The sequence below is a fragment of the Bubalus bubalis genome, chromosome 3 (assembly GCF_019923935.1).
Source record: "Bubalus bubalis isolate 160015118507 breed Murrah chromosome 3, NDDB_SH_1, whole genome shotgun sequence".
NCBI classification, from domain to species: domain Eukaryota; kingdom Metazoa; phylum Chordata; class Mammalia; order Artiodactyla; family Bovidae; genus Bubalus; species Bubalus bubalis.
This window is the reverse complement of record NC_059159.1, coordinates 145,874,084-145,886,419: the sequence shown is the minus strand read 5'-3', so window position 1 is coordinate 145,886,419 and position 12,336 is coordinate 145,874,084. Positions and strand designations below refer to the sequence as shown.

Here is a 12,336-nt window from a genome sequence, read left to right as displayed (position 1 = left end):
CAGTTGGCACAAGCTTCACTTGTACCGGGCTTGGGCTCTCACCTTCTCAGGCCTCCCCTGGTACAGGTGTCTTCCAGGATGAGTGAATCAGGATCAATCAAGGGAAGGGCACTGCCTGAACCTTGGTTTCCATATCTGGGGGAGAACCTCAGACCCACCCTAGTGCTGGGGGCTTCCCTGCCGGGACCCAGGACAGGGGTCTGTTTGCTGATGGGGGCCACACTGGCAGAGACAGTGGCTGGGGCCTCCTATCCCTGCCTTGTCCCAGTTCCTCCAGCCGCTCCCACCATCCTATCCTACCAGGGCTCCTCATTAGCCCCACCCCCAGATTTTCTGTAACTTCATAGCTCTCATATCGCACTTAGGTATCTTGCTTCTCCTGTGGGAAAAGTCCCCCCACTTTCCCCTGTGTGTCTGGCCACAGGATTGCCTCCAGGCTCTCTCTCAAGAGCATCTCATCCTCTACAGGCATTTGGACAGGCCCACACGAACCATAAGAAGGTGGCTGCAGATGGCGAGAGCCGAGAGGAGAGTCTGATCCAGGAGTCAGCTTCCAAGGAGCAGTACTATGTACGCAAGGTGCTAGAGCTGCAGACAGAGCTGAAGCAGCTGCGCAATGTGCTTGCCAACACGCAGTCGGAGAATGAGCGTCTGGCCTCAGTGGCTCAGGAGCTGAAGGAGGTAACCAGTGAAACTGGGGCAGTTTGCTTGACTCTAGGTGGGTGGTGGGAAAACAAGTAAGTGCTCCCTGGGTCGGGGTGGGGGGGCGGTCAGGGCCACCCACAGATTGTTTTACCCCAACTTCATGTGGTCCATGGTGGTTCAGAAAGGTCTGGGGATGGCAGAGTCCCATCTCTGCATTTGGGGTGATGTGAATCGTGGGTTCCTCATGTGAGCAGTGTAATTATAGTGTCTACCTGCCAGCTTGGGACAATAAAGTCAGAGGGAGGCCACTACAAACAGCTCCGAGGGTCAGTTTGGCCCCTAACAGGGGCCTGGCCGTCAGAGGCCTGGGCAGGTGGAGGGGGAGGGCAGCCAGTACCCTCTGAGAGAGGTGGGAGGCTGGGCCAGTGTTCCCAAGATGGGGTGGGGCGGCAGCAGCAGGGGAGCAGGCATGACCAGACGTCTACCTGAGCTGTAGTCCTGGCCGTGGCTTTAGGGTACCTTACTGTCAGAATCCCCAAGTTCTCATCAGGATGGGCCTTGTTAGCCTCTGTTCTCCATAGGGGTGGGGAGGGGTTGACCAGAACAGCAGATGGTTCTGAGTGGTGGTCAGCTCTGAGGTTGACACCTCAGATGGGATGGTATATGGCAATCAGGGTTCCACAGGGGTGGGAGGGACACTGGCAAGGTTTGGGACAGAGCCCAGGAACTGGCAGCAGTGGGAAGTGGTCATCCATCCTGGTTTGGGATCAGAGGTCACCAAGACTTGTGGGCTGGGGAGGAACTTGGCTTGAATCCAGGAGAAGTGCATGATCTCATATCTTCACACAGGAGCTCTCTGGTTAGGGTGGGGAGAAGGGACTATCAGAGCTGTAGATTTGACCACCTAAGGGGGAGGCTAGCCTCATGGCCAGCTAAGAGCCCTTTTCCAAAAGAGTCAATGCAGATGCTCTCCCCAGCCCAGACTCATTCTGCAGCTTCCCTCTTCCTCAGAGGAGTGGCAGGGGACTTGCTGACTACTGGCTTTGGCGCCAGGAAATGAACTAAGCCAGTCCCACATGCTGCTATTGAAGAACAGGTCTGGTGGGGTCAGGTTTCCTGCCGTTCCTGTTAGTCCTTCTGGAGGAAGCCTTCGACTCCCCACCCCCATACATCCTCAGTACATTTTCTCCTGAGGCCCTGCCTGTGTGCCCCTGATCACTGTCAGGCAGGCACTATGGAGCCATGCCAGGTTCTTGGTTGGAGTGGAGGCTGTCTGTCACCGCCTACTCAGACTAGAGCCCTGGTCAGTGTCCCCACCATTGCTGGCTCTGCCTGTGCTCTGCTGCCATCCCTCTCCAGTTATTCTTCTGCTCGTCCTGGCCCTGCCACTTCTGCCTGAGCTGCTGTGCGGAGCTCCTCTGGGGCTATGCCCTGGAGGCCCGCTCCTACAGGAGGCCTGTACTGAGGCTGAGGAGCCTAGATCCTGAGAGCTCAACACTGAGCGCTGCCCCTGAGGCGCACCAGCCTGTACCTGTCTTGGTGTGATCCAGGCAAGCAGGCTCTGCACAGTCTCCACAGGAAATGCCCCTTCCACACGCAGGCCTTTCCCTGCTGGTGCCTGCTCCTGCTGCTGTCCAGTTCAGTGACTGATGGGCCAGCTGTGCTGTGCCCTCTGACCCACCCCCATCCTTCCACCCTGTGATGTCTGGCTTAGGGGTTCATCCCATGCCCAGCTCTCCAGGAGGAACTTGAGGCCTCCGTCATGTGACACGTATGGCAAACATGCTCAACGTGTGGGACAGTTCCAGCTACTCTGTGACTTGTCTTTTGGGTGACCCTGTGGGCATCCAGTTATTTCCTTCATCTCACAGGTTGGGAGATCAAGGTGAAGAAGGTTTGACTGCACACCCAGGGTCACTGGGTCCTGACCTCTGCACTGTGTGTGAATGGGCCCTGCCAGCTTCTGCCCTGGGACATGCCCCGAGGGCCCATTTTGCACATAGAGAAGCAGAGAGAGACCCAAGGATCAGACCGAGCTGACTGATGACAGAGTCAAGTCTTTTGCACATTCCTCAGATTTGCCTTGGGAAGGGGTTGAGACGGGTGGTGAGGGCTGCCTTGAGAAGCAGAACTGTGAGTTGAGGAGGGGGTGGGCATCATCAGCCCAGGGGGTGACCACTTTAGGTAAAATTACCATCCCAGTGGACCCTGGCCTTGCTCTCCTGGTGGACTCTGCATGTATCAGGCCCTTCACAGGCCTAAGAGTGAGTGGCAAAGATGTGCCAGGAGAAATCATATCTGTTACCATCTCCTTTGTCCTGGCTAGGAGCCAGAAATACTTGTTTCTTTCTATGGTGGCATCTGGGCCCCTAGGAACGGCTGAAAGGAAGCCAGGGTTTTGGCCACAAGCTGAAGTGGTGGGTGCTAGATCAGGAGCAGCAGCCCCAGGCACCAGGGGGCTCTCCACTGTGGTGTGGACAGGCCTGTACAGAAGGACACCTATGCTCCAGATCCAGGGGATTGAGTGGAGAATGTCACGTTGGCAGTCCAGAGTCAAGAGAAATGGCCCTGGGTTTGTAGAGAAAGCAGCAAGGGTAAGGGGTAAAGTCAGGGGTGAGCCCTGCAGCTGAGGAGGAGCTGGAGGGGGTACCCAGATGAGTCCTGAGGGAATGGACTCCATAAGGAAATGGAAATTCCTCCCAGGGAGCAGAGCTGGATCCAGCTGGTTCAGATGTGGCATCCAGCAGCCCCCTAGGAGGTCAGATTGGTGAGGGAGGGCCTACAGGGGGTGCTAAGATGGTACCCCGCATACTATCTGGTTTATACCCTGTTGGACCAAGGCCTCCTGTGTCCCTGGTCGCTGTGCATCATCAAGGCTGCTCTTGTCAGGCTCACCTGAGAAAAGGTGCTTCTCTCAATCAAACCCCACAATGGCCAGTGGGAGCTTGTTTGAGCCCTTGGTAGTTGGGTGTGTGCCAGGCAAAGGTTCCCCTGAGGGCAGCGGCAGTGCCCTCACCTGCCAGGCCAGCTTGTAACCTGGGTACACCTCGCTTTGCTGTCCAGAAGCTCTCCTGCAGACCTGTAAGGGCCCATAATTCCTTTGTCAGCTCCGCTGCTATGACAGGAGGCTGTGTTCCAGTTCTGAGTTGAGAAGGTGGAATCTGCCCAGGCCGTGGGGGAAGCTAAGCTGACCCGAGTTTCTTCACCGCAGCCTGGAGGGCTTTCTAGGTTTGTTAGTCCTGATATGCAAACCTGTGGGGAGCTGGTGAGGTTTAGACCCTCCTCTTGGCTTCCACTCTGTTGGGTGGTCACGTGAAATCAAGCCGCACATGTTTGAGCACCTCCCCAAGCAGCGTGACTTAGCAGGGAAAGAGGGAGGAGTAGCAGAGAATTCTGGCAGAGGAGTGAGCGTGCGCCCACTAGTGCATTCACAGAGGGCGAGAAGGCAGCTGGAAGCACTGGGACGGGCTTGGGCAAGGCTAGGGGCTCATAGCCACAGCACGCCAAGAGCAGTGGGAGCCAGCGTTTACGCAGGGGAAAGACAAGATGAGAGAGCAAAAGCTAATTGTTGTGGGAGCCTGTCCCATCTGACTGGAGGCAGGAAGACCAGTTAGGTAGACTGGTTAGCTGTGGCCAGCCTGTGTGGCCTGCAGCAGGGTGGGTTGGTGCTGCGGATAGAAGCACAGGGGCCACAGCTTCTCCAGTTACCATCCCTTCCATTCTCAGAGGGGAGACAAGGCCCTGGGAGGTGAGCCGAGGTATGGCTACCCCTCGAGGGCATTCGCTTTCCTGAGCACCTCACACAGCGCCTCCATGTGGAGGCAAGGCTGAGTCACTGCTTCCTCAGCGCTGCCTCCCACACGGGCCCCTCAGCCCTACCCCTGCCTGAGCCAGTCTGAGCCTCTTCACTGCAGATTCCCTGCTGCTTCTCCAGGTGTGGTTCTGTCTGGGTGACAGCACACTTGCAGTACAGATGTTTGGTGGCCCCAGGAGCATACGTGCCAAGTGAGGGAAGTCACCTGTCTGGGACTGCCCCTTGGCAGCTTTCCGGTGGGGGCAGCCACAGCACCCTCCCATGAGAGGTGGGTCACCTGGCACAGTATTGACAGCGCTGGGGGCTCCTCTTCCACTTCACTTAGCTCTGTGCCGGTGCTCTGGGCTCCCCCTGTGTCTTCAGGGTTCATCCTCCCATGCCCGACCCCAGCTTTCAGTGGGATAAGACCAAAACCTGTGTTTATTTCTTGTGACCACTGTGACAGATGACCACAAACTGCGGGCTGAAGACAGCAGAAAATCAAGGCCTCAGCAGGGGCGGCTGCTTCTGGAGGCTGTGCGGGAGAGTCCTTCCCGTGCCTCTGGCAGCCTCTGGGAATCTTTGCCTCCGTCTTCCTGTGACCTTCTCCCTGGGTGTCTCCAACTCTCCATCTTGGAAGGACACCAGCCCTTGGATTTGTGCTGACTCTAATCCCCTATTACCTCGTCTTAACTTGGGTATATCTGCAAAGACCGTATTTCCAAGTCAGATCCCATTCACCCCTTCCAGGGCTTATCACTTCAGCATATCTTTTGAGGGAACACAGTTAAAACCCATAACATTCTACCCTCTGGCCTTCAGAATTCATATATTTTCCATGTGAAATATATTCGTCTCATTCCCAGAAGTCTTAGCCCATTCCAGCATCAACTCTTCAAATCCCTTATCACATCTCAAATTCACTAAATTAGGAAAGGCTGACACTTTGAGATGGTCCATCCTGGGGTGAAATTCCTCCCTGTGCAAATTATGTGCTTCCAGAATACAATGTTAGGATAGGCAAAGGAGAGTTACTCTCATTCCAAAAGGGAGAAAAGGAAAGAATAAAGGGGCTGCAGGTCCCAGAAAGTAAGAAGCCCCACATTTCAAGACCTGAGAACAGTCTTTGTTGGCCCCCTCCTCTGACTTCTGGAACCCAGGGAGCAGTGGGCCTGCTGGCCTCCCAGCCAGGTGGCTGAGATGTAAGCCATACCCTTGGTGCTGTCTCCAGAAAAATGCTTTCTCAATTTTTTGCAATAAGGACAAGCTGAGCATTTTCCAAATCTTCAAGTTCTAGTTCTGTTTTGCTTACAATTATTTCTTCGGTTTCTGTCTCCTCTCCCACTTTGCTATAAGCAACAAGGAGAAACCAGGCTGTACTTCTAACCTTCTGCTTCAGAATCTCCCAGGCTGTTCATCCATCTTCCTTGCTTACTAATTCTGCTTTCCACGCAGCACTGGAATACAGCTCAGCTGGGTTTTCTGCCGTGTTACAGCAAGCCTTTCTGCCATTCCTCATTCCCTCCTAAGGCCTTTCTGGGAGCACCACTGGCATCCACATCTCTCCTAGTGTTATTTCACGATAGTCCATGCATTCCCTGAGACAATGGAATCTTTCTCTATGACTCTTCTCTGACCCTCACCAGAGTCACCTGAAACAATTACTTTTTTTTTTTACCAATAGTCTCAAGGCAGTCTGGCCTTTTCCTATCCTGCTCTCTAAGCTCTTCCAGCCTGTGGCCATCCCCAACTCCATGGCCACTTCCACATTTTCAGGTATTTGTTACAGCGGCGTCTTTTTCCTGGTATTAAACCTAAATTTGTATATTTGGTTTTGGGGGCCATCATAGTAGATTGCCACAAGCAACAAGATTTTATTCTCTTAAATTTACTGTATCTGAAATAAAGGTGCTGTCAGGACCATGTTCCACGTGGAACCTCTCCAGCTTCTGGGTGGCAGCAACCTGCAGACCCTTGTCTTGTGTTCACATTGCTCCAGGCTCTGCCTCTGCCATCACCTCCTTCTGCAGGCTCTGCAGGTCTGACAGGACTGGGGCATTACTCCCATGTCCACCCTGGCCTTCCTTGGGGCCACAGGCTTTTCCTGGGGATTGGGCTGCGACCTCCTGGCTAAATGTCTTGCCCGTTCCTCTGGGGAACGATACAGACCAGCTTTGGAGCACTCCTGTGTAGGGTGGTGCTCCCTCCCTGTGCCTGAGCTCCAGCCGCACTCTGATGGGGCTCTGCAGTGTAGAGTGCTGACTTCTCTGCAGTCCAGATTCCCAGACCTGACTTCAGTATAGCACCTCTCCTTGCCTCATCAGGGCCTCCCTCAGCAGCAGCCAACACCAGCTGGCAATGTGTGTGCTGTACGTGGGCAACTTTAAGGAGCCTCAGTGAACAACACAGAGCCTAGAACAGCGCCCAGCACAGACAGTACTCAGTAGTGAAGGAAGGGGTCATGCCCCTAGGGTTGCCAGAGCAGTGCCAGTATGGAGACAGAGTCAGTGAAAGGTTTTTTGAGCCATGCAGAGAGACCACACGTTGTCCAGGTTCATTTCTGTGAACGCCAAGAAAAGGCAGATTCACAGACTGAAAGCATAGTGGTGGTTGCTGATTGGTGTGTGGTTTCTTTCTAGGGTAATGAAAATGTTCTAGAATAGGTAATGGTGCACAACTATGAATAAACTATAACCTCAGAATTGTACACTGTCAGTGGGTGAACTTTATGGGACGTGAATCATATCTCAATAAAAAGCAAAAATGGTTCTCCTGTGCAGGCAGACTGTGCTAGGGTGCAGCTCAGCAGAGGCTTCTGGTACAGCCTGGGCACACAGGTTCTGGGGTGCAGAGGGCTTCGACTAAGCAGTCAAGCTGGCCCGTGGTCTTGTCTCTCCCTCTGTCCTTTTTCTGTCCACTTTAGGACCACTTGTTTCATTGAGGAGAGCTGTTAAGTTTTAAGTAAAGTCCATTTACATTTTTCATTGACCAACAGCTCCCACTTGCTGCCCCTGTTTCACCATCTTAACTCCTGTGTCTTCCCATACTGAGTGGGCAGTTTTTTTTTTTTAATTGGAGCATAATTGCTTTACAGTGCTGTGCTGGTCTCTGCTGTATAAAAACATGAATCAGTCATAATTATATGTATATATCCCCTTCCTGGTGAGCCTCCCTCCCCATCCCACTCCTCTAGGTTGTCACAGAGCCCCAGGCTGGGCTCCTTGTGATACACAGCAGCTTCCCCACCAGTTTCCTGTTTACACATGATATTGTATGTATGTCAATGCTTCTTTCTCAATTTGTCTTACCCTGTATTTCCCCTGCTGTGTCCATGAGTCTGTTCTCTGCATCAGCATCTCCATTTCTTCTCTGTAAATAGGTTCATCATTATTATTTTTCTAGATTCCATGTATATGTACTAATATACAATATTTGTTTTTCTCTTTCTGACTGACTTCACTCTGTAACAGGTTCTAGGCTCATCTGCCTCTCTACAACTGACCCAAATGTGTTCCTTTTTATGGCCAAGTAATATTCCATTGCATATATATGTACCAGATCTTTTCTCTTCGTTCATCTGTTGATGGACGTCTAGGTTTCTTCCATGTCCTGGCTGTTATAAATAGTGCTGCAGTGATCATTGGGGTACATGTGTCTTTTTGAATTGTGTTTTTCTCAGAGTATATGCCCAGTAGTGGGATTGCTGGGTCATAGGGTAGTTTTATTCCTAGTTAGGAAATCTCCACACTGTTCTCCATAGTGGCTGCATCAGTTTACATTCCCAGCAGTGCAGTAGGGTTCCTTTTTCTCCACATCCTCTCCAGCATTTATTGTTTGTAGTTTTTCTGATGATGGCCATTCTAATTGGTATGAGGTGATATACATCATTATAGTTGTCATTTGCATTTCTCTAATGATAAGCAGTGTTCAACTTCTTTTCATTATTGGCCATCAGCAGGGAGATCAAACCAGTCAATCTTAAAGGAAATCAATCCTGATTATTCATTGGAAGGACTGATGCTGAAGCTGAAGCTCCAATACTTTGGCCACCTGATGCAAAGAGCCAACTTATTGGGAAAGACCCTGATGCTGGGAAAAACTGATGGAAAAAGAAGAAGAGGGGGCAGCAGAGGATGAGATGGTCAGATAGCATCACTCTCAAGGATACTGTGAAGGACAGGGGAGCCTGGCGTGCTGCAGTTCATGGGATTGCAAGAAGTCGGACAAAACTTGGCAACTGAACAACTTGGAGAATGTCTTTTTTTGAGAAATGTCTATTTAAGTCTTCTGCCCATTTTTTTGATTGGGCTCTTTGTTTTTCTGATATTGAGCTGTATGAGCTGCCTGTATATTTTAGACATTGATCCTTTGTCAGTTGCTTTTAAGTTTATTTAGGTCCTATCTGTTTACTTTTGTTTCTGTTTCCATTACTCTAGGAGGTGGGTCAAAGAGGATCTTGCTGTGATTTATGTCAAAGATTATACTGCCTATGTTTTCCTCTGAGAGCTTTATAGTTTCTGGCCTTATATTTAAGTCTTTAATCCATTTTGAACTTATTTTTGTGTATGGTGTTAGGAAGTGTTCTCATTTTACTCTTTTACATGTAGCTGTCCAGTTTTCCCAGCACCACTTACCGAAGAGGCTGTCTTTCCTCCATTGTATAGTCTTGCCTCCTTTGTCAAGGATAAGGTGCCCATAAGTGCATGGGTTAATCTCTGGGCTTTCAACCTGTTCCATTGGCCTATATTTCTTGTTTTCTATATATGGAAATATATTTCTATATTTCTGTCTTGATGATTGTAGGTTTGTAGTATAGTCTGAGGTCAGGAAGATTGATTTCTCCAGCTCCATTCTTCTTTCTCAAGATTGCTTTGGCTGTTTGGGGTCTTTTGTGTTTCCATACAAATTGTGAATTTTTTTGTCCTAGTTCAGTGAAAAATACCATTGGTAGTTTGACAGGGACTGTATTGAATCTGTATATTGCTTTGGGTAGTATAGTCGTTTTCATAATATTGATTCTTCCAATCCAAGAACATAGTGTATCTCTCCGCTATTTGTGTGGTCTTTAATTTCTTTCCTCAGTGTCTTATCGTTTTCTGCATTACAGGTCTTATGTCTCTTTGATTAGCTCTAGTAATTTTCTGGTAGCATCCTTCAGATTTTCTGTGTGTGGTATCGTGATCATGTCATCTGCAAACAGGGAGAGTTTTACTTCTTTTCCAATCTGGATACCTTTTATTTCTTTTTCTTCTCTGATATCCAAAGCACAATTCTTATATATCAATCATTGAGTTAACGAGGACTCTCTAGAGAAGCAGATGGATAGAGGTATGTGTTTTGCAGGGTGCTGGGTTGGGGGGTGGAAGGCAGAGATTTATTGTAGGGAATTGGCTCACTCAGTTGTGGTGGCTGGCAGATCCAAAATCTGCAGGTTATGCCATCTGGCTGGAGACCCAGGAAAGAGCTGATGTCGCAGCTTCAGTCTGAAGGCTATCTTTTTTTTTTTTTTTTTTAAAGGCCTTCGACTGATTGGATCCACATTTTTACTCAGTGGGTCTGTGAGTTTAAATGTTAATCTCATCTGAAAATATACCTTAATGGTGACACCTAGACTGGTGTTTGACCAAATATCTGGAGGCCAGGGCCTAGATAAGCTGACATTAAAATTAATCGTAATAATCAGTTGGGTGGTAAGCAAGGGAAATGGCCAGAGTCAAGGTGTATGTAGAATTTTGTTAGGAAGCAAGTAAATATGTTTCTTCAGGTTACCGCTCACACTGTGTTATTTTGTTTATGTTTGCCTCTCAGGAGTTTTGCTTTCCTGACAAGCCTTGCATTTCACCAATCAGTAATTTCAGTTCACTTCAGTTGCTTAGTCGTGTCCGACTCTTTGCAACCCCATGGACTGCAGCACGCAAGCCTTCCCTGTCCATCACCACTTCCCAGAGTTTACTCAAACTCATGTCCATTGAGTCGGTGATGCCATCCAACCATCTCATCCTCTGTTGTCCCCTTCTCCTCCTGCCTTCAATCTTTCCCAGCATCAGGGTTTTTTCAAGTGAGTCAGTTCTTCGCATCAGGTGGCCAAAGTATTGGAGTTTCAGCTTCAACATCAATCCTTCCAATATATATTCAGGACTGATTTCCTTTAGGATGGACTGGTTGGATCTCCTTGCAGTCCAAGGGACTCTCAAGAGTCTTCTCCAACACCACAGTTAAAAAGCATCAATTCTTCAGGCTCTGCTTTCCTTATAGTCGAACTCTCACATCCATACATGACTACTGGAAAAACCATAGCCTAGACTAGACAGACCTTTGTTGGCAAAGTAATGTCTCTGGTTTTTAATTGCTGTCTACGTTGGTCATAACTTTTCTTCCAAGGAGTAAGTATCTTTTAATTTTATGGCTGCAGTCACCATCTGCAGTGATTTTGGAGCCCAAAAAAATAAAGTCTGACACTGTTTCCACTGTTTCCCCATGTATTTCCCATGAAGTGATGGGACCAGATGCTATGATCTTAGTTTTCTGAATGTTGAGCTTTAAGCCAACTTTTTCACTCTCCTTTTTCACTTTCATCAAGAAGCTCTTTAGTTCTTTGCTTTCTGCCATAAAGGTGGTGTCATCTGCATATCTGAAGTTTATTGATCTTTCTCTTGGCAATCTTGATTCCAGCTTGTGCTTCCTCCTGCCCAGCATTTCTCATGATGTACTCTGCATGTAAATTAAATAAGCAGGGTGACAATATTCAGCCTTGACGTACTCCTTTTCCTGTTTGGAACCAGTCTGTTGTTCCATGTCCAGTTCCAACTTGCTTCCTGACCTGCATATAGATTTCTCAAGAGGCAGGTCAGGTGGTCTGGTATTCCCATCTCTTTCAGAATTTTCCACAGTTTGTGATGATCCACACAGTCAAAGGCTTTGGCATAGTCAATAAAGCAGAAATAGATGTTTTTCTGGAACTCTCTTGCTTTTTCCATGATCCATCAGATGTTGGCAATTTGATCTCTGGTTCTTTTGCCTTTTCTAAATCTAGCTTGAACATCTGGAAGTTCACGGTTCACGTACTGTTGAAGCCTGGCTTGGAGAATTTTGAGCATTGTCTTACTAGCGTGTGAGATGAGTGCAGTTGTGTGGTAGTTTGAGCATTCTTTCGCATTACCTTTCTTTGGGATTGGAATGAAATTGACCTTTTCCAGTCCTGTGGCCACTGCTGAGTTTTCCAAACTAGCTGGCATATTGAGTGCAGCACTTTCACAGCATCATCTTTCAGGATTTGAAATAGCTTAACTGGAATTCCATCACCTCTACTAGTTTTGTTTGTAGTGATACTTCCCTAAGGCCCACTTGACTTCACATTCCAGGATGTCTGGCTCTAAGTGAGTGATTATACATTCGTGATTATTTGAGTCATGAAGATCTTTTTTGTATAGTTCTTCTGTGTACTCTTGCCACCTCTTAATATCTTCTGCTTCTGTTAGGTCTATACCTAACATACCATTTCTGTCCTTTAGAGGGCATCTTTGCATGAAATGTTCCCTTGGTAGCTCTAATTTTCTTGAAGAGATCTCTAGTCTTTCCCATTCTATTGTTTTCCTCTGTTTCTTTGCGCTAATCACTGAGGAAGGTTTTCTTACCTCTCCTTGCTATTCTTTGGAACTCTGCATTCAAATGGATATACCTTTCCTTTTCTCCTTTGCTTTTCGCTTCTCTTTTATTCACTGCTATTTGTAAGGCCTCCTCAGACGCCAGCGCTGCACAGCCGCTGCTCCGCCTGCACCCCATGTCATCTGTTGGGTGCCTCCTTGGCTCACTTAATGAGGGGACTGCATTGGTCCATTTGCTGCAGATTTTGGTAGTAAGCATTTGTCAGGAGTACTTGATATATGTGATAACTCATT

The 12,336-nt window shown here is 48.8% G+C and overlaps 1 protein-coding gene across 3 annotated transcripts in view; it reads left to right on the top strand.

The window, feature by feature from the left end:
* Window positions 1-12,336, top strand: part of BICD2 (BICD cargo adaptor 2) — a 55,723-nt gene that overhangs the window by 31,824 nt on the left and 11,563 nt on the right. For 2 of the 3 annotated variants that reach the window (XM_006063107.4, XM_006063108.4), the window contains exon 2: window positions 469-681. The exons of the other annotated variant lie outside the window; for it this stretch is intronic. In XM_006063107.4, coding sequence (XP_006063169.1) covers window positions 469-681 — 213 coding nt within the window. The remainder of the gene's footprint in view (window positions 1-468; window positions 682-12,336) is intronic. 3 annotated transcript variants of the gene reach the window in all.